This window comes from Branchiostoma floridae, chromosome 13, assembly GCF_000003815.2.
Source record: "Branchiostoma floridae strain S238N-H82 chromosome 13, Bfl_VNyyK, whole genome shotgun sequence".
Lineage (NCBI taxonomy): Eukaryota > Metazoa > Chordata > Leptocardii > Amphioxiformes > Branchiostomatidae > Branchiostoma > Branchiostoma floridae.
Window position 1 is genome coordinate 20,207,870 of NC_049991.1, and position 23,535 is coordinate 20,231,404.

Here is a 23,535-nt window from a genome sequence, read left to right on the forward strand (position 1 = left end):
GCTATAGGATTTCAAGCAGGCTGTGACAGAACCAACCACCAACAAGGACCTAAGACAGCCTCCAAACCCATCTTCTCCGAGAAGATCTGAGGGACTCAAACGTGTTAAAATTTCATTTACCGTCTTCTCATGACCTACACCTACATTTGTACACTGAATGGAGGTCCCGTGTTTGGGGAGGGCCACAACCCACTCATGTTACATAACTGGCCGCTACACCTTTCGAAAAAGAGGAGTTGCATGCACTGGTGTGTGATGGTGCTAACCTTACAATTGGTATAAAGGCAAGAGAATCTTCAGCGTGTTGTCCTTGGTAACTTCAAAAGAAATTGAAGAAGAAAAGATCATTGTGGAATATATGCCTGGTACGATAAAATAGCGTGAACTTAATAATATGTTTATTACAAATTCTTGCCCGAGGGCTAATTGCAGGTACAAACAACATGTAAAATAAGGAAAATACAAAGGTGCTAGGAACTACATTCTATGACTATGCTGTGCTACTGAAGTATACATTATACTGGTTTTCTGGGTTTGACTTCTTCTTTTTAGGCAGTGGAAGACGAATTTACGCACTTCTTTTATAATGTGCGGGTTCTTTGATTTTAATAGTAGGGTTGGTTTCTCATTGTCAGGAATAGTTAGAAAGTAAGCGTGTATTTTGGATACACTCATAAATAGTTGGTTTCTTATATCATCATAAAAAGAACAATTAGAGATAAAATGACTCTCGTCTTCCACAGCATTTGAGGGGCAATATTTACAAATCCTCTCAGACACAGGTAGCTTCATATATCTCCCCTTTTCTACTTCCAGGGGGTGGGCACTTAAAAATAAAAATAGATAACAGAAGAGTCCACCTACCCTGCTTCTGAGCTCATCCTCTGCTGAGAAGTGCACAAACCTGATACAGGCAGTGTCTAGGTCCTCGATCATGTGGACAACATCCTGGGAAAACAACACCAGCAGCATAGAATTATAAAGATGAAAACAACAATATTTAGTTTTTAGACAACAAAAAGTGGTCATATTGGCTGGGCGGTCCTTATGTAGAGGTGGTCACTAGTACAGGTTTGACTGTATATAAATGGCCAGGTGGTCCTTATGTAGAGGTGGTCACTAGTACAGGTTTGACTGTATATAAATGGCCAGGTGGTCCTTATGTAGAGGTGGTCACTAGTACAGGTTTGTCTGTATATCAATGGCCAGGTAGTCGTTATGTAGAGGTGGTCACTTGTACAGGTTTGACTGTATATCAATGGCCAGGTGGTCCTTATGAAGAGGTGGTCACTAGTACAGGTTTGTCTGTATATCAATGGCCAGGTAGTCGTTATGTAGAGGTGGTCACTTGTACAGGTTTGACTGTATATCAATGGCCAGGTGGTCCTTATATAGAGGTGGTCACTTGTACAGGTTTGACTGTATATCAATGGCCAGGTGGTCCTTATATAGAGGTGGTCACTTGTACAGGTTTGACTGTATATCAATGGCCAGGTGGTCCTTATATAGAGGTGGTCACTTGTACAGGTTTGACTGTACATCAATGGCCAGGTGGTCATTATGAAGAGATAGTCACTAGTACAGGTTTGACTGTACATCAATGGCCAGGTGGTCCTTATGTAGAGGTGGTCACTAGTACAGGTTTGTCTGTATATCAATGGCCAGGTAGTCGTTATGTAGAGGTGGTCACTTGTACAGGTTTGACTGTATATCAATGGCCAGGTGGTCCTTATATAGAGGTGGTCACTTGTACAGGTTTGACTGTATATCAATGGCCAGGTGGTCCTTATGTAGAGGTGGTCACTAGTACAGGTTTGACTGTATATCAATGGCCAGGTGGTCATTATGAAGAGATAGTCACTAGTACAGATTTGACTGTACATCAATGGCCAGGTGGTCCTTATGTAGAGGTGGTCACTTGTACACTCAGGTTTAACAGTCACTGTATATCAATGGCCAAGTGGTCCTTAAAGTATATAGAGGTAGTCACTTGTACAGGACTGGTTTGACTGTACATGTATATCTGACTTTTACGTTCCTCTAGAAACCTACCATTTTGGCCTGATATTGTGCCGACACCATTCCTATAAACACTTGTCTGCTCTGGGCACTGCAGCAGGAAAATGTGGACATGTTAGACAGTTGTGATCAACAATACAAAGATGTTCTGTAATCCCTAATGATGGCAAGACCCCCCTACCACCCACCTGAACCAGTCCCCTAATGCCTGATGATGACAACACCCCCAATCACCCACCTGAAGCATTCAATTTAATGCCTGATGATTACAAAACCTCAGATCTTATCACCCTTTAGAATGGAAATTATTGCCTGATGATGGCAAGACCCCCTACCACCCACCTGAACCAGTCCTGTTCCCTCCTGATAGTCCTGCCCTTGCCATGAGAGTTGAGGGACAGGTCAGAGTCTCCCAGGGTCCTGCCGGGGTCCGTCTGTACAGGGGACGACACGTCCTCTGGTCTGGAGAGAGAAATAGTTAAAAAAAAGTTGAAGTTAAAGTCCTTCCCATACCTGATGGCACACAGGGCGGCGCCCATCTCCGTTTCAGTAGCCCTGGGCCACACAACGCAATCACTACAGCAGGGGGCTAGTCCACTGGTAGTGGTGTGTGTTCAACTTCCATACTCTTTCCCGAATGCTGAGTGCTGAGCAGAGAAAGCAGCATGTACCATTTTTAAAGTCTTTGGTATGACTCGGCCGGGATCGAACTCACGACTTACCGCATGCAAGGCGAACACTCTACCCACTCGGTCATTGCACCGGTTGAGCCAATAGAGAAATAGTAGTTACTACCAAATTCATTTCTTATTTCTTGATATCAGTTTGGTTCAGTTCATCTTCTGTAAAGAGGTGACACCAAGGTTTCCACAAAGTCCTGTCCAGCATTACAGAGCGGAGCTCGTCGACCTGAAGATCTGTGTCCTCCATGAGTAACTTCTAGTGCGTCCAATTTCTTGTTATTCTAAGAAAAGCGTGTCCAAATGACACCTTGACGCATGCCTGCCTAAAGCTTGCCCACCACTAGCATTGATACCAGTGGATTTAAGATGTAAAAGTTGCATAAAAGAAGGTTGCCATGGTTACCTTGTATCAGACACAGGTGTGGCGACTTCCCTGGGCTCATCCGGTTCCTTCACAGGCAGCTCATAGAAAACATCGCCCAGATGTCTGGATACAGGCTACATACAAAGTTTAACACGTCCGTCATTTTCTTTTCAAAATCTTCTCTTGCTTAGGCCACACCAATTTAATTTGTTGGTTCACTGATTTTTAAAAATAAAAAAAACGGACATCATAAAACTAGAGGGTAGGCAGGAAACTTGAATATGACTGTATTTACCCTTGGCAATAAAACTGAGTGCACCAAGCACAAACCTGGTCCTCAGGCTTTGTTTTTACTATGTTTTTCCAGTGAATCATATTTTTCTAGTTTTCTAAAATCTGTGAACCAACAAGTTAAATTAGCATGGCCTTAAAGAATGTCTTTTCAATTTCTGCTGCAAATGAGATATAGTGATGCACAGCACTTGCATGCCATTCCAAATACAATGATGAAAATGATGGCAACAGAGGTACTACAGGAGCTACGGAAGCTTGCAACAAACAGGACACAGTGGAAAGAGTTGAAGAAAGACTGATTACAGCTGCAGGGTGTCCAGACCACTGCAGCAGCAGGACACAGTGGACTATTACTAAAGTCACAGTTGTTCAGTGAGCAGAAAAATTGGCTCATACATTCAAGTTTAATTATTTTTGTTCCAAGGATGGTCCCTTGTCCATTTACCACTACCTATTACAACAGTCTCCATTTTGTAGGCTTGATTCTCTGGTAGCAATGTTTCAAAGAATTCAACATTAGCTTGAATGATAAAAGGCACTTTACATGGAGAGGACAGAAGAGACTCTGGAGTTACAATAGGTTTGGACACTAGGCTATCCGATATCTACAAACAGTAAAAAGGACTTTTACATTTGGGCTCAATGATTGTTACAATGAAGGTAATCACCCTGATTCTTCACCGCTAAAATTAGAAAACTTCAAGGTGAAAAGAAGAAAAAAACATCAACAAGGCTAATTTCTAATGTAGCAATGATTGGATTATTGCAGTGATTTCAACCAAAAATGTACCCTGACAAATGTGTCTTTAATTGAAGGTGATAATGCCCTGAGCATCTACCACATAATGATATATTGATTAGGAAAAATCATGGGAAAAGAAAAGAGTCCTGCTTGATTCCTTGTTGTAATGACTGGATGATTGCAGCAGTGATTCAGCTACCCCCATACAAAATGTTTCTACCTGCGCTCTGATTGGTTTCTGCTCGTCCAATGGGATGGGGGCAACCTCATCCTGTGGGGTCATTGACCTTTGGTTATTTACCATATTTGGTCTGGTGACAGAAAAGGCTTGTTGATCAATTTGTACAAAAACAAAAGATTAAACAACTTCTACTTGTTGGAACAAAGCTAAAGCTTAAGTTTAAAAAAATCTAGCTTTTGACATTTGCTAATTTGTAATATGTAATCTATTCTACATTTGTGAGGGGCTGTACTCACAGTAAATAACTTTGATTGACTTGGTTTTCTAGTTTTTTCAATATTAACGAAAAGTTTGGCCATTTCTTTCTTTCATTTTTATCATTTTTTTTACTTTTTTGACACAATCAGATGAAAAAAGTCATTAAAAAAAATACCATAAACATTGCCATGTTACCTGTTGTTCCCAAACTGTTAATTGATACCAGTATATACATCGTTATACTGTCAGGTAAATACAAATACATGTAATACATGAAGGTCTATATGTGGCAACCCTCCCACCTTCTCCATCGGTCTGTAGGCGAAGGCTGAACAGTAGGCTGACAGGCTCATGCGGTGGTAGAAGTCCAGGATTTTCTTCCTGTACGGCAGCAGATGAAAGACTGTATTAAATATTCATGTATTTACCAATTGTAGTAGCCGTCATAGTAGTATAGAGTTTTTGATTACACTGCTGCTGGAATCCCTGACACAATGGTAGGCAGCAGTTGGCTAGTCTTCACACCGCGCTACCAAGAGGCTCTTTCCAGTGGGCTCACCATAGTTAGACCGCATATCTTTATGACACTCCTAACACAATCCAACCAGAATGCATTTGCTTGGTCTACCACGATCTCTGCTGCTTGGCAATTTCAATTTGGTGATGGAGTTGATTCTAGGTTCCCTTAGCTTACAAATGAAAAGTTACTGACCAGGAAAATAAGTAGGCTAAGTCAAATTCCGCTTACTCACTGAAATCTATGGTGGATTATGTAATGGGAGGCAAAGTCTATGAGTCATCAGGAATGCATTTGAAATGCAATGGGTGTGATACAGCTACAAGTTGCTAGAGATACTAGAGCCTCACCGATCTTTGTCCGTCAGAGGGCAGAGGTCAATGCCGTCCCAGAAGTCCGTGCAGCTGTCCAGTACGATGTCTGCTGTTCCGTGTGTCAGCAGCTGGAGCATGCCTGCAGGACGACAAGGTCAAATGTCAAGGTCATTGTAAAATCAAACTTTATAACGGTTACCATAACTATGGAACAGTCGAACTGTTTCTTTCCAGATGTTTCTTTGACCTGACGTCTGGTAAAAAAACGTTGAGTCTATTTTTTGTGTTGTTTTGCTATGACAAATTATATAAGGAAATTTGATGTATTTCATCAAACTCTCCTTTGTCTGCTATGTCAGGATACGGTTCCCTAAAATGTAAACAAAATTGTTGTATTTGATACTATTTTCTTTAAAGATGTAGTCCTCTGCTGTACAGTGCAGAAGGCATTTCACATGTTTGGTATCGAAAATTGATTTTGGGTGGAAGTGCTGGATGTTTCTGCACTGACGGAGTCTTGATTTTCCTATATGTCCTATCATATTCATGAAAGGGCACAGGAATGTGGGCACTTACATTCACTTATTTCCCTGTCTACCCTCTGTCCATCTCTTGATTCCCACCCCTTTCATTTTCTGGGTTCTTTGCTGCTATCCTAAGCTTATCTCTTTCGTCGCCCATTTTTCATGTATGCATAATTCTGCGAACCCTCCACCCCCACCTCCCTCACCTGTGGTATAGTCCTTGGTGACCACAGACACCATATTTGGGAGCGGCAGCTTGTTCCTGAGGAAGGAGCTCCTCCTGGCCAGCTGGTCCTGGCCTAGCCCGGTACCCAGGCCCCGGTGCGCAGCCACCTGCGGCTTAGTTGCTTCAGTAACTACTTTTTGACGTATCTTATTACCTGGATGTCTAACCTACATCGGCGCAGTCAATCTACTGTCTATTAGCTGGTTGCTTTTGTTAGCATTTTGAAACATTTTTTCCTTTAAAGATAACATCATGATGATTTTGTGAACCTCCACCCCCGTCCCTCACCTGTGGTATAGTCCTTGGTGACCACAGACACCATATTTGGGAGCGGCAGCTTGTTCCTGAGGAAGGAGCTCCTCCTGCCCAGCTGGTCCTGGCCTAGCCCGGTCCCCAGGCCCCGGTACGCAGCCACCTGTGTCCTCAGCTTAAACAGCTCCAGCACTTTGTCTGAGAACCCGATCTGGTGCACCAGCTGACATAAGCATCTACAGGAGAGTGGGTCAGAAACAATTATGGAAAACAATTAATCAATCAACCAATCTATCAATCAACTAAACCCGATCTGGTGCACCAGCTGATATAAATATCTATGGGGAAACAACTTTCAGGCTTGAAACGATAGTTCAATCCATCAATCAATCTACTAGTAGTAATATTATCATGATAGAGAGACAGCATGACAGTTGTAATGGAACCAGGAGACTTCTCATTATTTGTTTAACAGCATATGATGGAAGTCATGGTCCACTACAATGGATGACTATCAGGATGAACCACCAACCACAGCTGAAAATTCAGCACTAAGGACAGGAACTTCTACCAGTGGCATCCAAACTGAGTGAGCAAAACAGCTGGGATTCACAACCTCCTAAACTTCAGAGTATGGATCTATTGGGACTGGAACACTTACCTCCTATACCTGAGGATGGCCCTGATGGGACTGGAACCCTTACCTCCTATACCTGAGGATGGCCCTGATGGGACTGGAACCCTTACCTCCTATACCTGAGGATGGCCCTGCTGGGACTGGAACCCTTACCTCCTATACCTGAGAATGGCCCTGATGGGAATCAAACCCTTACCTCCTATACCTGAGAATGGCTTTGGTGGGACTTGAACCCTTACCTCCTATATATGAGAATGGCCCTGATGGGACTGGACCCCTTACCTCCTATACCTGAGGATGGCCCTGATGGGACTGGACCCCTTACCTCCTATACCTGAGGATGGCCCTGATGGGACTGGAACCCTTACCTCCTATACCTGAGGATGGCCCTGATGGGACTGGACCCCTTACCTCCTATACCTGAGGATGGCCCTGATGGGACTGGAACCCTTACCTCCTATACCTGAGGATGGCCCTGATGGGACTGGAACCCTTACCTCCTATACCTGAGGATGGCCCTGCTGGGACTGGAACCCTTACCTCCTATACCTGAGAATGGCCCTGATGGGAATCAAACCCTTACCTCCTATACCTGAGAATGGCCCTGATGGGACTGGAACCCTTACCTCCTATATCTGAGAATGGCCCTGATGGGACTGGACCCCTTACCTCCTATACCTGAGGATGGCCCTGATGGGACTGGACCCCTTACCTCCTATACCTGAGGATGGCCCTGATGGGACTGGAACCCTTACCTCCTATACCTGAGAATGGCCCTGATGGGAATCGAACCCTTACCTCCTATACCTGAGAATGGCCCTGATGGGACTTGAACCCTTACCTCCTATATCTGAGAATGGCCCTGATGGGACTGGACCCCTTACCTCCTATACCTGAGGATGGCCCTGATGGGACTGGACCCCTTACCTCCTATACCTGAGGATGGCCCTGATGGGACTGGAACCCTTACCTCCTATACCTGAGAATGGCCCTGATGGGAATCAAACCCTTACCTCCTATACCTGAGAATGGCTTTGGTGGGACTTGAACCCTTACCTCCTATATCTGAGAATGGCCCTGATGGGACTGGACCCCTTACCTCCTATACCTGAGGATGGCCCTGATGGGACTGGAACCCTTACCTCCTATACCTGAGGATAGCCCTGATAGGACTGGAACCCTTACCTCCTGTACCTGAGGATGGCCCTGATGGGACTGGAACCCTTACCTCCTATACCTGAGGATGGCCCTGATGGGACTGGACCCCTTACCTCCTATACCTGAGGATGGCCCTGATGGGACTGGAACCCTTACCTCCTATACCTGAGGATGGCCCTGCTGGGACTGGAACCCTTACCTCCTATACCTGAGGATGGCCCTGCCCCCCATGTCTTTAGACACACAGTTAAGATGGTCCATGAAGCTGGCGTTCCTCTCCACGGCAAGAGGGTTACAGATGTTCAACAAGATGTTCAAACCCTGTGGACAAGAAAAAATCACAAGATTAGTGAAGCATAGAAATGTGAATGACAGTGGGTAATACACATAATAGTTATGTGGGATTTCATACATTCAGCACGAGTCAGAGTATGAGATGAATGTAGGAGCACCTATATTGAATAAAGACTTTTTATCCCATCTTCCATAGTCTACTTTAAAAAAATTCTTTATGTATCATTTAAAAATTCTCACAGCATGTACATTGTACTTCAATTAAACTGGGTAAGGGAATGGGCAGTCTTCATAACCCTTGCTGCTTACTAAGGTGGAACAATTTCTTTTTCAGACATTTTGTTATACACTGATTTCTGCAGAAGTTCTCCTGTTTCCTCACCAGAGGTTTAAGTGAGTTGAGGTGCCTCTCCCATCTGGTATCATCAAACTGAATCCCTGACGAGCTGTGTGGGTCCGCCGTGATGTCCAACACTTCTGCATGGCACTCAAAAAACTCCTCCGAGGAAAACGACTCCGGCAAAACTGCTTTCGAATCCACCGCTGGCTCCCTTTGCAGCATTTCTTGACTTTGTGATCTTGTTGGTGTGTTTGAGTTTGCTTTCTTTGAAGATATGTGCATTTCCTTGTTTTCCACATTTTTGTCTCTTTGCAAGAGTTCTGTGTTGGATTTGAACGAAACATGCTCTGTCTCGAAATCTATTTTCACGTCCTCTCTACTTCCGTTGACGTCGTGTTCTGGCAGGTTGTTACTTTTAGAGTCGGTCTCGCTGCTGACCTCTGACCCCATCCCATCATCCTCTGTTCTGGTCCCATCATCCTCTAGTGATGTGAGGAAGAAGACTTTCTCAGGAGAGGCGTTGGGACAGGACAGGACGCCTCTCTTGTCTACACAACAAAGGGCCTGAAATGAAAAATGTATATGATTCAAGCATATGAGCCTATAGCTGGGAATTAACATGTAGCGTAAACAATTATTGCAGTAACAGCTTTTTGAAACTACCACATGTTATCATGTAACAGCACTCTAGATCACAAAGAAAACACAAAGTAACCTGAGCAGAAAAACACAAATTCAAGCGTATGCCATATAGCAGCAAAGTTTGCTAATTATCCTATAACCAGCACCACCACCACCACCACCAAAAACAATAATGATAATAACAACAACATCAATAATAATAATAACAACCAAGTAAACAATTGGATGGAAGTAAACATGCATGCACCCATGCAAATAAACAACCAGCAAAGAAAGCATAAGCAAGCAGCAAAGAAACAAAACACTGCCAAGAGAAACATACACATGTAGCTCCTTGGCACATGTAAAAGACAGAATATTGTAAGCTCCTTGCAATTCAGTCCCTAGATGCAAAGAGTATAGTCGGTCCAAAAAATGTAAAACAAGACTGGCAATAAAAATGGTATTGCCATGACGACGATTGAGGGGAACAACAATACAGCTTAAAGGTCTACTACGCAAATAACTGCGTAGTAGACCTTTAAATCAGAAGTAGACTGGAACTTCCCTGTCGCACTATCCCTGGCACAATATACGAGGCTCGGAGCCCACCTGTAACATAAACCTACAGCCAGCAGAAATGTACTATCCCTTGTACAGCACAATGGTCTGCCAGTAACCTAAACCTACACCTGGAGAATAAAAAATAAGGAAGAACCAACTGTTTCCAGCACTTCCGTCCTTGAATGACTTTCTTGCACCTAACCCACATGGCTGTCCTACTTCGTAAAATTCCAGTCCTTGGATAGTATAATAGGCCTTGAACAATTATATTTAGCTCTGAATATGATAACCATTTGGATGCCATCATTCAACATAACATAACATAACATAACAACCAAGACAACATGATCCATTGTGCAGAGTTTCCCTGTCTACCAATAAAGTTTCAAAGGACAGATTCCTCCAGGGAGCCGGTGTGACCTACATTCCACCATTGCATACCAGATATACATCTGGAACAGATTTGGGGGGGGGTGGGGTGCTTGCATACCCAGCATACTGCATTCCTGTGGAAAAATGCCTGTGCAATTCCTAGAATTTTTGCAGACTGATCTCAACATATACCACTTGACGACTCCCCTGAGGCGTCGTCAAAAAAAGTAAAGATAAGACTTACAGTGACACTGCCTAGAGTGTGAAGGATGTTAGCTGTCCGCGGTAGACTTTCCGTCCTGCCTGTCAGAACCTCCCACATCAGGACCCTGACCGACCTCCACTGGACAGGCAGGCTCTAAACACGGGACAGGCATTCAACAGTGAGAAAAGGACAGCTATATTAACCCTCAGTTTATAAGGTATTACTATTTGGCACCCAATGTGTGTTGGTTATGGGGTTAGGTACGTAGCAGGGAGATTGTTAAATGGGGTTGCATAATAAAAATGTTGTCATATCTTTATAATTATATTATATAGTGCTTTATATGCAAAATCATGCCCGAAGACTATTTACTTGATATTGTGCGGTCTCAAAGACTAAGTGTATAAAATAGCGTGATACATAACAAAAGTATGTAATCAACTATATGATTCAAGATGATACTATTGTCAGCTTTGACTTCTTCTTTGAAGGCAGTAATTAAATGAATCATCCCACATTTTGTATAATGATTGAATTTGGTGATTTAGAAAAAATATAGCCTTTTGGGGATTGCTTATATGGAAAAAGCTCGGTGAAGTTGTGGCAACTTTATATCTTTACTTGTTAGGGAAATTCAGATTAAACTTCTGATTCAGAGAGTGAACGTAAAGAAAAGAAGTTGTGCATTGCAGCCTATTATAGATGTGATACAGACACATAACACATTTAGTAAAGAAGTGCAAATTTAAAGAACAAATAACACAGACAGAATATCAACTGTCAGATTGTGTTATGTTCAAATGGAAGAGTTGCAGTATGACAGTTTAAAGTCTACAAGGCAAGCAATGGACGACAGCAGGAAAATGTAAGCATGACTCAATGTTTCCACCCAGCTTCACGGTCCTAACCACACCCTTGTGGAAGAGAATGGTGAAATCCCATATGCAATGTTTGAGTTTACTGTGATCTCATTTGTTGTAACTTTGGCATAAGACAAAAAGTTATAGCACATTTGTACATACATTGTATCAATAAATTTTGCGATCTGTTTCATATTAAGTAAAATGAACAGTGTACCTCATCCGATCCAAAGGAATGCATGACAGTTATGTTTATTGTGACAAAAAGACCTGAGGGAATTTTGCCAGTACAATGAACCTGTAAATACCATACATTGCGTCTGTCTTCTCTGTCACAACCAGTGGAAGAATAGCTCAACTGTTTATGATTTCATTTGAGTCAAACAGTTTCGAGATCATTCGTGAATAGTTTCATCAGGTTAGTAGTAGTACATCTTTGAATAAAGAGACTCTTTTTACACAGCCATGGCTTGATTCATACCAACGTTTCAGTGACCATCTGTCACCTTCTTCAGGGCAATTCTGACGCTTCACATTGTTTTTAGATCACTTTCACATTGCCAAAAAGTAGTTACTCAAGCAACTGGATATGGTTTTGAAAACGGTCAGATGTTTCAACTACTATCCAGTAGTTTTTGTCAGTGGAACTCTCTTGTTGGAGAGGGTTTATATATCAGTAGCTGTGAATTGAAAAACCCTTTTCAACCAGATCTCTTCAGTGTCACTGACAAAAACTACTGGATAGAAGTTTTAACGTCTCACCATTTCCAAAACTATATCAAGTTGCTTATAACTACTTTTTGGCATATCTTACTACCTGGCTGTCTAACCTTCATCGACAAACTTTCACAATATGTTGAGATCACTTTTGTTTTCAGGAGACTAAGAGAAAGCAGGTGTGGTGAGGATGTGTAGCTGGGAGGAGTTCCCGTCACCTGTGTCAGCAGGAACCTCTCCTCTTCCTCCTCCTCAAATACATCAATCTGCACACACAGACAATACTACTTACTATGTGCTGTTACTGGTTAGAAACACTACTTAAATTTACAACTACATATTAGCTAGATAGGGCTGTCTCCAAGATCCATCCTTCTGCCTCGGAATAGAAATTTACTGTCTTGTTCATGACCAAAAAGTTATGAAAATGCAAGACTTGTTATACTATTTACAAGTTATACATTGTTTTAAGCTTATAACAACAGATTTAATGACAAAAATCAACAATAATGGCTCCAAAACAATGAGTGGGACAGAAAGAGATCCAATGCTGGAGACAGACCTGTAGCCAAGTAACTAAGTTATTCTATATTTAGTATTAATCATTGACTATATGTGTCTCGTAATTACAGCCATGCATTTGCTACTAAGACTATAAGCGGGTTACGTACATATTACTGCCTGTGTTATAGGATTTGATCAATATGTGAAGTAGAGAAGAATGCTAGTTACTTACATAACCTGGAAAGTTAATAAGCATAGAACATAGCCAGCATTTTAAGAAACCATCTTGGAATTTTAATGGCAAGCTGTTTGGATTTATTGAGGCTTTAGGACAATGTGATTATTAGGCAAATATTATTTTCTGTTCCAATTCTGCTGGAAGAATTAAATCATACATAGGGGCAATGGCACAGAGCAATGAAATTCTTTGTTGATAAAAAGACACTGAAAAGATGTCAATATGACAAAATTGTATTTTCCCAAATTGAATGTTCAACTTCACGTTTCACAGAGAAACCTTACATGTTCAAAGCTCCAATACTCCTGGGGGCATGTTGGGCAGGGGAAAAAGAGGCCTTGATTAGTAAGTTGATTTAGTTGAGAGATTCTTAATTAAATCTTACTAGTAGTAAATTCAACTAAACCTTCCATCAATCAGTTTATCAATAAAACTTGCCCTAGGGTATCAGGATGAATTATGAGAGTTGGTAAGTAACATTTATTGTATGAAAGAGTGATTGATTGATCAATCAATTAATCAATCAATCAATAATTCGATCAATCAATCAGAGTGTTCAACCCCATTGTTCTCACCTGCTGAGTTTTGCCGGCCTGCATCAGAGCAAGAACCCTGGCCGTCCCGTAGGTGTTCAGTCCCAGCCACAGCCATGGGAACAGGGGAGGGAGTAACGGCAGGGTGGCATACACCTGTAGGTGGGGGTATACATGTACATTATCAACCCCAGCCAGGGGAACAGGGGAGGGAGTAACGGCAGGGAGGCATACACCTGGGGTGGGGATATACATGTACATTATCAACCCCAGCCATGGGAACAGGGGAGGTAGTAACGGCAGGGTGGCATACACCTGGGGTGGGGATATACATGTACATTATCAACCCCAGCCAGGGGAACAGGGGAGGGAGTAACGGCAGGGAGGCATACACCTGGGGTGGGGATATACATGTACATTATCAACCCCAGCCATGGGAACAGGGGAGGTAGTAACGGCAGGGTGGCATACACCTGGGGTGGGGATATACATGTACATTATCAACCCCAGCCATGGGAACAGGGGAGGTAGTAACGGCAGGGTGGCATACACCTGGGGTGGGGGGATATACATGTACATTATCAACCCCAGCCAGGGGAACAGGGGAGGTAGTAACGGCAGGGTGGCATACACCTGGGGTGGGGGGGTGGGGATATACATGTACATTATCAACCCCAGCCAGGGGAACAGGGGAGGGAGTAATGGCAGGGTGGCATACACCTGGGGTGGGGGGGTGGGGATATACATGTACATTATCAACCCCAGCCAGGGGAACAGGGGAGGGAGTAACGGCAGGGTGGCATACACCTGGGGTGGGGATATACATGTACATTATCAACCCCAGCCAGGGGAACAGGGGAGGGAGTAACCGCAGGGTGGCATACACCTGGGGTGGGGATATACATGTACATTATCAACCCCAGCCAGGGGAACAGGTGAGGGAGTAACGGCAGGGTGGCATACACCTGGGGTGGGGATATACATGTACATTATCAACCCCAGCCAGGGGAACAGGGGAGGGAGTAACGGAAGGGTGGCATACACCTGGGGTGGGGATATACATGTACATTATCAACCCCAGCCAAGGGAACAGGGGAGGTAGTAATGGCAGGGTGGCATACACCTGGGGTGAGGGGGTTTTATTGGGATATGAAGGTAACAGTACAGAAAACATCTTTGCAGAAGGCATAAAAATCTGTGTAAGCATGAACTAAAAAAAAAATCCCAAAAATCTCCTTTCCACTCCAACGGAAAAATGTTGATGGATCAAATCTTTTAACAATATTGCTGTTTGTACTACAAATTGTAGGTTTAAATTGCAACAAATACCCTGAAAATGAAGCCTGAAAAAAGTGCATCTAATGATATACAATACACTAGCTACATTTGAAACCTATCTAATTCTGAATATCAAAGCTTAAGTGAATTATAGGCAGAGCCAGCAGCATCTCTGCCCAGTGGCCCACATCGTCAGCAGGTTCACTAAAGTATTTAGCACCTACATGTAGTATACACTACCTTTCATCAGTGATGCCGAGCAGGTTTTATAACTATCTATTGTGAATAGTTAAAGTGACTCACAGGCAGGGCCAGCAGCATCTCAGCCCAGTGGCCGACGTCGTCTCTCAGGAGGAAATATCTCAGCAGGTTCACCAGGAGGACTAGCACCTGGGGAAAGAGAAGAAAAATGTACATCTAAGCAATTATCTGTACCATATACACTGTATGTCCTGGCTATTCATTGACGTCATACTAATTATAATTTGAATCCTCCGACGACCATGTTGGCGGATAATTGAATTAAGCAGTAGCATCTTTGTGTGGCTTATAGACCAGTCCTACACTGTAATCCAACATGGCTGATGACGTAAAGCCTGAGTGTAAATATCATTGTGATCAGAGTCACTCTGGCTTTTGATGGTTTTTAGATCTACAAAATGTACCATGCATTTCCTAATAGACACTTTGAATTCTTTATCGTGAATATTTTTGTCATCAATAAGCGAGGGGTGATGTGCACACATTCATTCACAAGATATAAAAAAAAATGCACCAAAAGACGACTTTTTTTTTACATTTTGGTCTTGTAGCTGAACTCTGTCAGGCTATGTTGGACACATTGTATTCAGCCATAGCTTGAGATTACTTTATCTATCAAAGCTCAGTTACATGTAAGCACAATATATCTGATTGTTTTTTATCTACACAAGACTAGTGAAAAATAACTCTCTCTTGTGGAGTTTAGGACTCCTTTAATTACTAACCAGTATGAGAGGCAGCAGTCGCCACTCCACCAGCCTGTGGACGTCATGTCTCTCTCTGTCCTGTACACTCACGGGTCTCCTATGGCAGTTCTCCAGACACATTCTACAAACAGGGTATCACATAGCGGTTATGTACAATACAGCTAAACATATACAAATGTAATCCGTAGCATATAATATATGGAAAATCTGCTTGGCAATAATGTTTTCTTAAAAAAGACTACAGCAAGGGAAGACAGCTACATCATAGAGCATAGTACTTAGCTGAACTAAACCCCTTATGTGACAACAGTTATCACTCTCAAGACTGAGATTAATGTAAAGTGAAATGTTGCTACATTGAGTATGGCCTCTGAAGATTAATTTGTTACTCTGTGGAACACTACAAATATTATACATGTCAACTGCTACTAAGTTGCATTAAATGCAAATTAGTTTGTGTGCTAAATGGTACAGTACTGTTACAGTTACAGTTGAGTCTGCAACATGTGTTCTGTATACAAATTAGCACAGCACTGTTACAGTTACTAATAGTGTAGTAACAGTTACAGTTGAATTTGCCACATTTTCCTGACCTGATGTTGTCGGTGAAGGCAGTCTGTGTGACGAGGAACCTGCAGGTTCTGAGGGGGGTTACCCCCCTGGGAGAGGAGGGGGGTTCCTGGGAGTCTGGGACAGGGGGGCTGTAGGTGTCACCCGGCTGGAGCTCCAGAGAGCCATCACCCTGTGGACAGATGGGTCAAGTTGTTTGCTTTGTTAGGCCACAGCAAGTAAATTTTATGGATGACATCCTCTGCAGACTGCAAAAATAGTGCGATAGGGCGAAAAAAAAACAAGATGGGTGAAAAAAAACAAGATGGCTACATTTTCAAAAATAGGCACCATAAAATTGTAATGACTGTTGTAAAAAGAATTAAAGGGACAAAACATGGTATCAGAGCCAACAAGGCATTCATTCCTGTATTTAAGACATGTACTGGTGTGGTACAAGTGACATTAGTGTGGTAGACTGGTATCACTGTAACAGTGGTGTTAAAGTACTGCCTATCGTCCTTGCCCAAGGGCACTAGTGCTTTTGTGGTGACGGTGATAGCGTTCGTGATTTGTGATCTGCCGACCCCGGTTCGATTCCGGGTAGGGGGCATGTTGTTTCTTTCTGTTCTTACTCGCCCCTCTGGTTGTTTCATCACCAACAAAGTTGGTAACCACACTTATAGCTTCCATATTGATGTCACTTTTACAACTATCCAATAAGTTTCATTTCTACAACTACAGTCCTGGGTACCTCGCAAGTGTCACTTCTACAAGCACAATTATTAGTCTACAACACAATACATTTGCTCATTTCGATACTTTACCGTCATATTGACAATCCCTACAGAAGAAAGTGGAATCAGGCGAAAATTAATGCGCGTGCTGATGTCATCCATAAAATTTACTTGCTGTGGCCTTAACAACAACAAATATATGTTGTATACATGCCCAACTCTACACATTGGGTCACACTTATCTAGGCTTTTTGGATCCCAGCTATTTCAAAGAAAATTAATAGAGCAAGAGATTAAGATGAAACCAGAAGGCTGTAATGGAAAAAATGTATAAACTACTGAAGTCATGCCCCTAAACTGTTGGATGTCCATCGTCACTTCGATGATGACTTCAATGGCGTCTCTGGTGCGACCGAAGGCCGAAGGCCGAGGCGCATATGCGTCCGCATGTCGGGCACACGACAGCGGTGCTGGGGATGGGTCTTCCCTCCTTCTCTTTCTCCTTCCTGTCTTGTTGTTTCTTCTCTATTTCATTTAGTCTGTTGTTTTCAAAGTTTTTTACTCCCTGATGGACAGCATGACGCCACGCGCATCTCGTCCCCCACGTACTGATACCTTGTCGTGGTGGGGATGCTTTTCATGCCCCTAAACTGCATGTACTAACCACATATGGTCCAAAAGAGATAGTATACAATGCATTTAATAGGTGTGTCAATAGCCCAACACCTTCAGGGTTTTTACTTGCTCAAAAATTAGTATGGGGAACATGCACATTTACGCACATTCTTTTGTTATTCAGGAGAAAAATAAATGACCAGGGATAAGATCGGCTGCTCACTGCTGGACCAAGGATGCAGCTACAAAGGAGGATCTGTAGCAACAGACTGACAACTTTTGCACCACCTACCATTCCCTTAGTCTGTGTTACACAAACTCCGCTGTCCAGGGCTGTAACTGGCCCCTCCCCGCAGGGGCCGGCGGATGTTTGTTTAATGATTTTTATTGACATGTTGTATGTGTGTATGTTGCAAACTGTATGTGTCCAAGTATTATGTGTATTACTCCTGGAAGATTAGTTGTTGCATTGAATGTTAACAACTAAAGGAGTTAATGAACAATAAACAATAAACAAGCTACTACTCCCTCTCCCTGGCCTTGTGTCGTACTTGCAGGAATGGGGCTCTCTTAAGGGGGCCCTGAGAGTCTTATATAGAAAAATAAACTCTGAATCTGACCAAAGCTTGGTGTGGTGCCTTCACTGGTATAATCTAACTAAGAATTGAAAACCCTTATATGGTAAAGTGTCCATACCTGTAGCTGACGACATCTCACGGGTGTGGTCTGTCCTGGACGGAGGGCGATGATGCCCCCCCCCCCCCAGTATAATGTGTTCATTTTCTGAACGGTCTGACATCTGGTCCACTGATTTTTTTTCAGTACCAGTTTTCTGGACCGGTCCAACAAGAAAAAAGGTTTCATCACCCCTAGTAAAGAGTCCATACGTGGAGCTGCCAACATCGAACGGGCATCTAACAGTGAAACCGCCTGTCTGGATATACCCTGCTTTCTCAACCATCACTCTTAGTTCCTATGCTATTCAATTATAAGCAGGTGGTCAGGAACTAAGGGTGACGGTTGAGAAAGCAGGGTACAAATGTACATCTAGACAGGTGGTTTCGCTGTTGGATGTTCCTGCGTAGGAGGATGCCATACCTGGAGCTGACGACATCGCACGGGCGTGGTCTGTCCTGGCCGGAGGGCGATGATGTCACCTCGGACCAGCAGCGCGCCCGGGAGGTTGACCTGCTGACCGTCGCGGTACGTCCAGATGGCTGTGATGGCCGGACAGGAGGGCATGTACAGGTCAGGGTACTGTTGCTCTGGCCAACCTAGGTCATTACAGGACTGGATACAACCTGGGGATGGATCAATCAATTGATTACTGGTCAATCAATCAATCAATGATGCCAGGACAGGAGGAACATGTACGGGTCAGGGTACAGGTTCTCCGGCCAACCCAGGTCATTACAGGACTGGATACACCCTGGGGATTATTCAATCCGTCAGTCAATCAATCAATCAATCGGTTGATCAGTAAAGTCATGACAGGAAGGCATTTACAGGTCAGGGTCCAGTCAATCAAACAAACAAACAAACATTTAATCAACCAACCAATTAATTAGGGTACAGTTTCTCCTGCCAACCAAGCTTACATTTATCTTTCTTTACAGATGAGAAGTCACATCTGTATTTGATTTCAAATTAACCCTGGAAAATATTTTTGTGAAGACAGAAGTATGTTTTCCTGACCTTCAAGTTTCTTGAGAGCGACCTTGACCTTGTTGATCATCTCCTCCTGGTGCACTTTCCCGTCCCATCCCGTCAGGTAGCAGCTCACCATGGCAACCAGCAGAACAACAAAGGCCTCCACAACGAGGCTGTCTCTCCTGTAGAACAGAAAACATCATCACCATGGTAACCATCAGAACAACAAAGGCCTCCACAACAAGGCTGTCTCTCCTGTAGAACAGAAAACAACATCACCATGGTAACCAGCAGAACAACAAAGGCCTCCACAACAAGGCTGTCTCTCCTGTAGAACAGAAAACAACTGTTACCATAGTAACCAATAGGATTCCACTGTAAGACTTCATCTCGTAGAAATTTGCGGAACTTTCACATGTTATTCAAAAGAAACTAACATTACAGACATTATAGTACCCATAGTTTGGAGTGCAAATTAGAACTGTGAAGATTTTGGAAATGAAATCTTTCACCTATTAATTTTAACAACATACTGAGTACAAATAACAACAGCACAGCAGTACTTAGATTTTTGCCATTGCAAGTAACAGATACCATTACATCATTGCCCATCACAGTGGGAGAGAGGAGGAGGGTGCAAAGTTCAAACATGTCCATGGAGTAATATTAGCCAAATCAATGTGAAAATTGAAACTAATCAACTTTTTAATGAGTAGACTATTTGACAATTGTAATGAACCATCATTTAAAAGCTTTGCATACACAGGTAAGAAGACAAAAAAATTTTAACATGCAAGTTCATCGGTGTTGGTAGAAGTCACTATAGAACGACAACAGTGGATTGTTCATTCCTTGAAAAAGACTTGTACTGTTCAGTTGAAAATTTGGGTGAGTCCAATTTCTGTGTTGGATATCAAAATCAAATTACTTCAATAAAGAGAGCAAATTGTCTAAAAGACCATGATGATGATGATGTTAATCCCCTACCTGTCCATGTCCTGTGCCACCATCCCGTAGGCCACGAACAGTGCCGTGCCCTGAAGCACCCAGATGGCGACGGTTGTCCATGGCAACGAGGAACGCACGTTCCGGTGGTGAAATGGCCAGTGTGGCGCCCAACTGTTCTTTCCTAGTAAGACACAAAAAAATCAAGTTTTAGAGCTTTCTTTGTGCATTACAATCATACCACTTAATCAATCTTGAAGTTCATTGATCTTGGAATTATGGTATACTTAACTAGCAAACTTCCAACACTTTTTATCTGTATCTGGATAGAAAGTATAAACCACTCTTCAGTGCAATGCATCAGGTTAGCAGGCATATGGCATGGAAGCAGATGGTTATCCTGAATGACCTGTCACACCTGACCTTTGCACATCTGACCGGACACTGTTTAATGCTAATTTGGTACCAATATGGCAATAGAACATTTCTTGAACATTTTGTGTAACTCAGACAATTGTTCCCATGCAGCTCTGTAACTTACCTGTGTACCTCCCATCCACCTCCCTCAGTAGCCGTGAGATGTCAGTATGGAGGATGTCCAGACCTTCGCTGGTGGTCAGGCCCACATGGCAGCCATTGGTCATCTCCTGTGGAAGAAAAAAATCACAATCCATCAAATCAAATGTACATTGTACATTGGGAAACTTGCACAAAGAGGATAACTCAACAAAGAATGACTTTACTGAGATTATAATGCAGCTTTGAGCTAAGTTTTATAAGTATACTTCATAGACAATCTGTATAGTTCCTGATAGTGATATGCTGTTTTGACATACATTCGGTCACTTCAAGTCTTTAACATTTAACAAGGAATTTGGATATACTATTTACATTCAATTTTGAACCTTTGGAGGAACTGAACTGAACCTCATGTTCTTTGTTGCTGAATGTGTTGTAATTCAACTGAAGAAGCGCGTTTCTCTCTTAAGCTTTTTACTACCCCTGCAGTTTTGATGCATTTGTATCTATTTCCATCATCACTTTCATACTTTTAGAGGTATCTGATTTCAAACTTGGTTGGAGTTTTTTTTTCAATCCCCAGCATTTTTCTTTTCCAGATTGAAAGTTACTATGAGTCATTGACAAAATAAGTTTGAAACTTCTCTTAAGTCTTGCCCTAAGTTGATGTTCAGCTTTCAGACAAAATCTCTGAAGTGAGTCTTGGAGAGTTGAAACGTCTCACAAGAGTCTCACATTAGTTTTAAGACGTCACTCAACACAATAGTGTGGGTCCAGACCGAGGATAAAAGGACTAAAAGCTTCTCTATCTAACTCCCTGTTCAAACATTAAGAAGACATTAAGATCCTCCAGCCACTTGTAAGTGCTTCTAGTTGTACCAGAACATTTAATCATACATGTGTAGCAACAAGACAGGAGTGGCTAGAGACTGCAGTCTACGTGCAGCCGTCATGACATGTTGCCTGAATTTAAATTAGAACAGTAACTAGGAATTGTTGACACTTACTGTGCATATCTAGTCAATGACCTGTATCTCTATGTCTATCTGTATAGCCGGACTTCGGCGAAACATATCATATAATTTGAGATTGAGCTTCTGAACCTTTAACTGTGTAGCCGTTATAACCTCCCTTAGGTGTAACATACTAGCTTTTGTACGTGTATCAGCATAGATGACATAGTCCTCTGCCAAATAAGCCCTTGACAACTAAGAACAAGTACTAGTAGGTTTATACAAGGAGAATCTGTATACTAGTAACCTCATTAGTTTAATGCTCAGTAAACAGTACACATTTCATGATCCCAAACAATGAAAATCACTTATAGTACCACAACAAGACATTATTGTTTTCAAAATCAGAGTGCCAGAAAAAAACAACAACATTTGATTGGTGTTGCCTGCAAGACAATTGTAGCATTATATGTATTATACGTGCCTCCTACATGATTGATTGCTATGTGGGTTTAGGACAGATATAATTGTATGTATCTGCCCTCAGCAACAGTTGACGTTCAAGCGCGTGACCTGTTGCGTACCCACCTACTGACGTCAGGACGCAGGCCCCGCGCTGGAGCGTGCGTCACGACGTCAGGTGAGGGAAGCTCCCACCTACCATGTTGACGCAGACGTCGGAAGGTCACGCCACAGCGGACGCCGCTGACGCACATCACACACACACAAACCACTGTGGGCCCCGCTGAGGGTCTAAATCACTGCAGAAAACTGAAAACATATTTGCGCGGTCGACATGCTCTCTCTGGACGATAAAAAACACAAAATCCGCTTAAATCGACTGAAATCAAAAGAGCGGACTATCAGAAATATCCAGGTAACGTTTTGCGTATCTCACGTGTTCACAACGCCGGGAAAATAAAGAAAACATCAACAAGTCCGCCGGCAGGTGTATTTTGGTTCGATCCGGCAGCCATGTTGGTTGTCCTCACTGCGCATGTACGGAAGTAGTGAGGACTGACCTCAGGTGACCTCTAACATCCGGGAGTTTGGGAGCGCTGATGGGATCAAGTTACGAAGATCCTTACGCACAAGTGCAGCAAGTTCACGAAACTATGTCAAGTTGTTCAAGAAATCAATCTTAAAGTTTTGAAAGAAAATCAACTTGATGACTAAAAGTATAACACATATCATCAAGGAACAATCCTGAACTGTATTGTGTGTCTTTAAAAATTTTTAAAAGTTGTTTTATTGTTTTGTAAAGTAAAATATCAACTTTAGCCTGAACATTAACATTAATGCTACATTCATCTTAATGCTACTTTCGAAAAAGCTATCGCATATAGTACATTGATTCTTATTGACCTTTTAAACCTAAACCGATTAACACCGTATTTGGGGGTCCTGAAAGAGGTCTGGAAAACTTGTATTAAACTGTGCATTGCACTAGTTTTACTTTTTTAATGTTAAATCTTGTCATATCTATTACCCACATTTGAATGACACGGACATAGCTTTTGACATAACCATGCATGTACATTTGTACAGTATGATAACATTTTAATGGAAATTATGAAAATTGTCATTCTTCATAATCAAGAACACAATGTTAAATGTAACTTTGTGATAAAGTTTTCATCAATAGACCTTGTTGATACCATTCTGTTTGAATAGACCGATAATATATAATATTTCATGTTACGTTAGAAATATCATTTTATCTTGTCAACCTATGTCATATTTAATGCTATTCTTATACAGTAAACTCGTGTCAACTATGTGGAAACCAAAACAACTTCGATTTATGTGATAAGTGAAAATTATTACAGTATTCTAAGGAAATCACAAAAAGTTGGATTGTTTTGGTTGCTCGGCGGAATGATACAGAAACGTCCCGGACGGAG

At 42.4% G+C, this 23,535-nt stretch overlaps 1 protein-coding gene across 1 annotated transcript in view; it reads right to left on the reverse strand.

The window, feature by feature from the left end:
• Positions 1–22,732, reverse strand: part of LOC118428629 (transmembrane protein 94-like) — a 34,733-nt gene extending 12,001 nt beyond the window's left edge. The window contains exons 1-24 of the mRNA XM_035838735.1: positions 22,530–22,732; positions 22,293–22,402; positions 20,701–20,806; positions 20,202–20,343; positions 19,260–19,396; positions 18,663–18,865; positions 16,257–16,405; positions 15,682–15,784; positions 14,999–15,085; positions 13,614–13,811; positions 13,460–13,573; positions 10,605–10,718; positions 8,846–9,367; positions 8,369–8,490; positions 6,411–6,610; positions 6,351–6,358; positions 6,103–6,289; positions 5,409–5,511; positions 4,844–4,922; positions 4,323–4,373; positions 3,106–3,200; positions 2,362–2,481; positions 2,053–2,110; positions 865–948 (exon numbers count right to left, since the gene is read on the reverse strand). Coding sequence (XP_035694628.1) covers positions 865–948; positions 2,053–2,110; positions 2,362–2,481; positions 3,106–3,200; positions 4,323–4,373; positions 4,844–4,922; positions 5,409–5,511; positions 6,103–6,289; positions 6,351–6,358; positions 6,411–6,610; positions 8,369–8,490; positions 8,846–9,367; positions 10,605–10,718; positions 13,460–13,573; positions 13,614–13,811; positions 14,999–15,085; positions 15,682–15,784; positions 16,257–16,405; positions 18,663–18,865; positions 19,260–19,396; positions 20,202–20,343; positions 20,701–20,806; positions 22,293–22,295 — 2,985 coding nt within the window. The 5' untranslated portion in view covers positions 22,296–22,402; positions 22,530–22,732. The remainder of the gene's footprint in view (positions 1–864; positions 949–2,052; positions 2,111–2,361; positions 2,482–3,105; positions 3,201–4,322; positions 4,374–4,843; positions 4,923–5,408; positions 5,512–6,102; positions 6,290–6,350; positions 6,359–6,410; positions 6,611–8,368; positions 8,491–8,845; positions 9,368–10,604; positions 10,719–13,459; positions 13,574–13,613; positions 13,812–14,998; positions 15,086–15,681; positions 15,785–16,256; positions 16,406–18,662; positions 18,866–19,259; positions 19,397–20,201; positions 20,344–20,700; positions 20,807–22,292; positions 22,403–22,529) is intronic.
• Between the last annotated feature and the right edge of the window lie 803 nt (positions 22,733–23,535).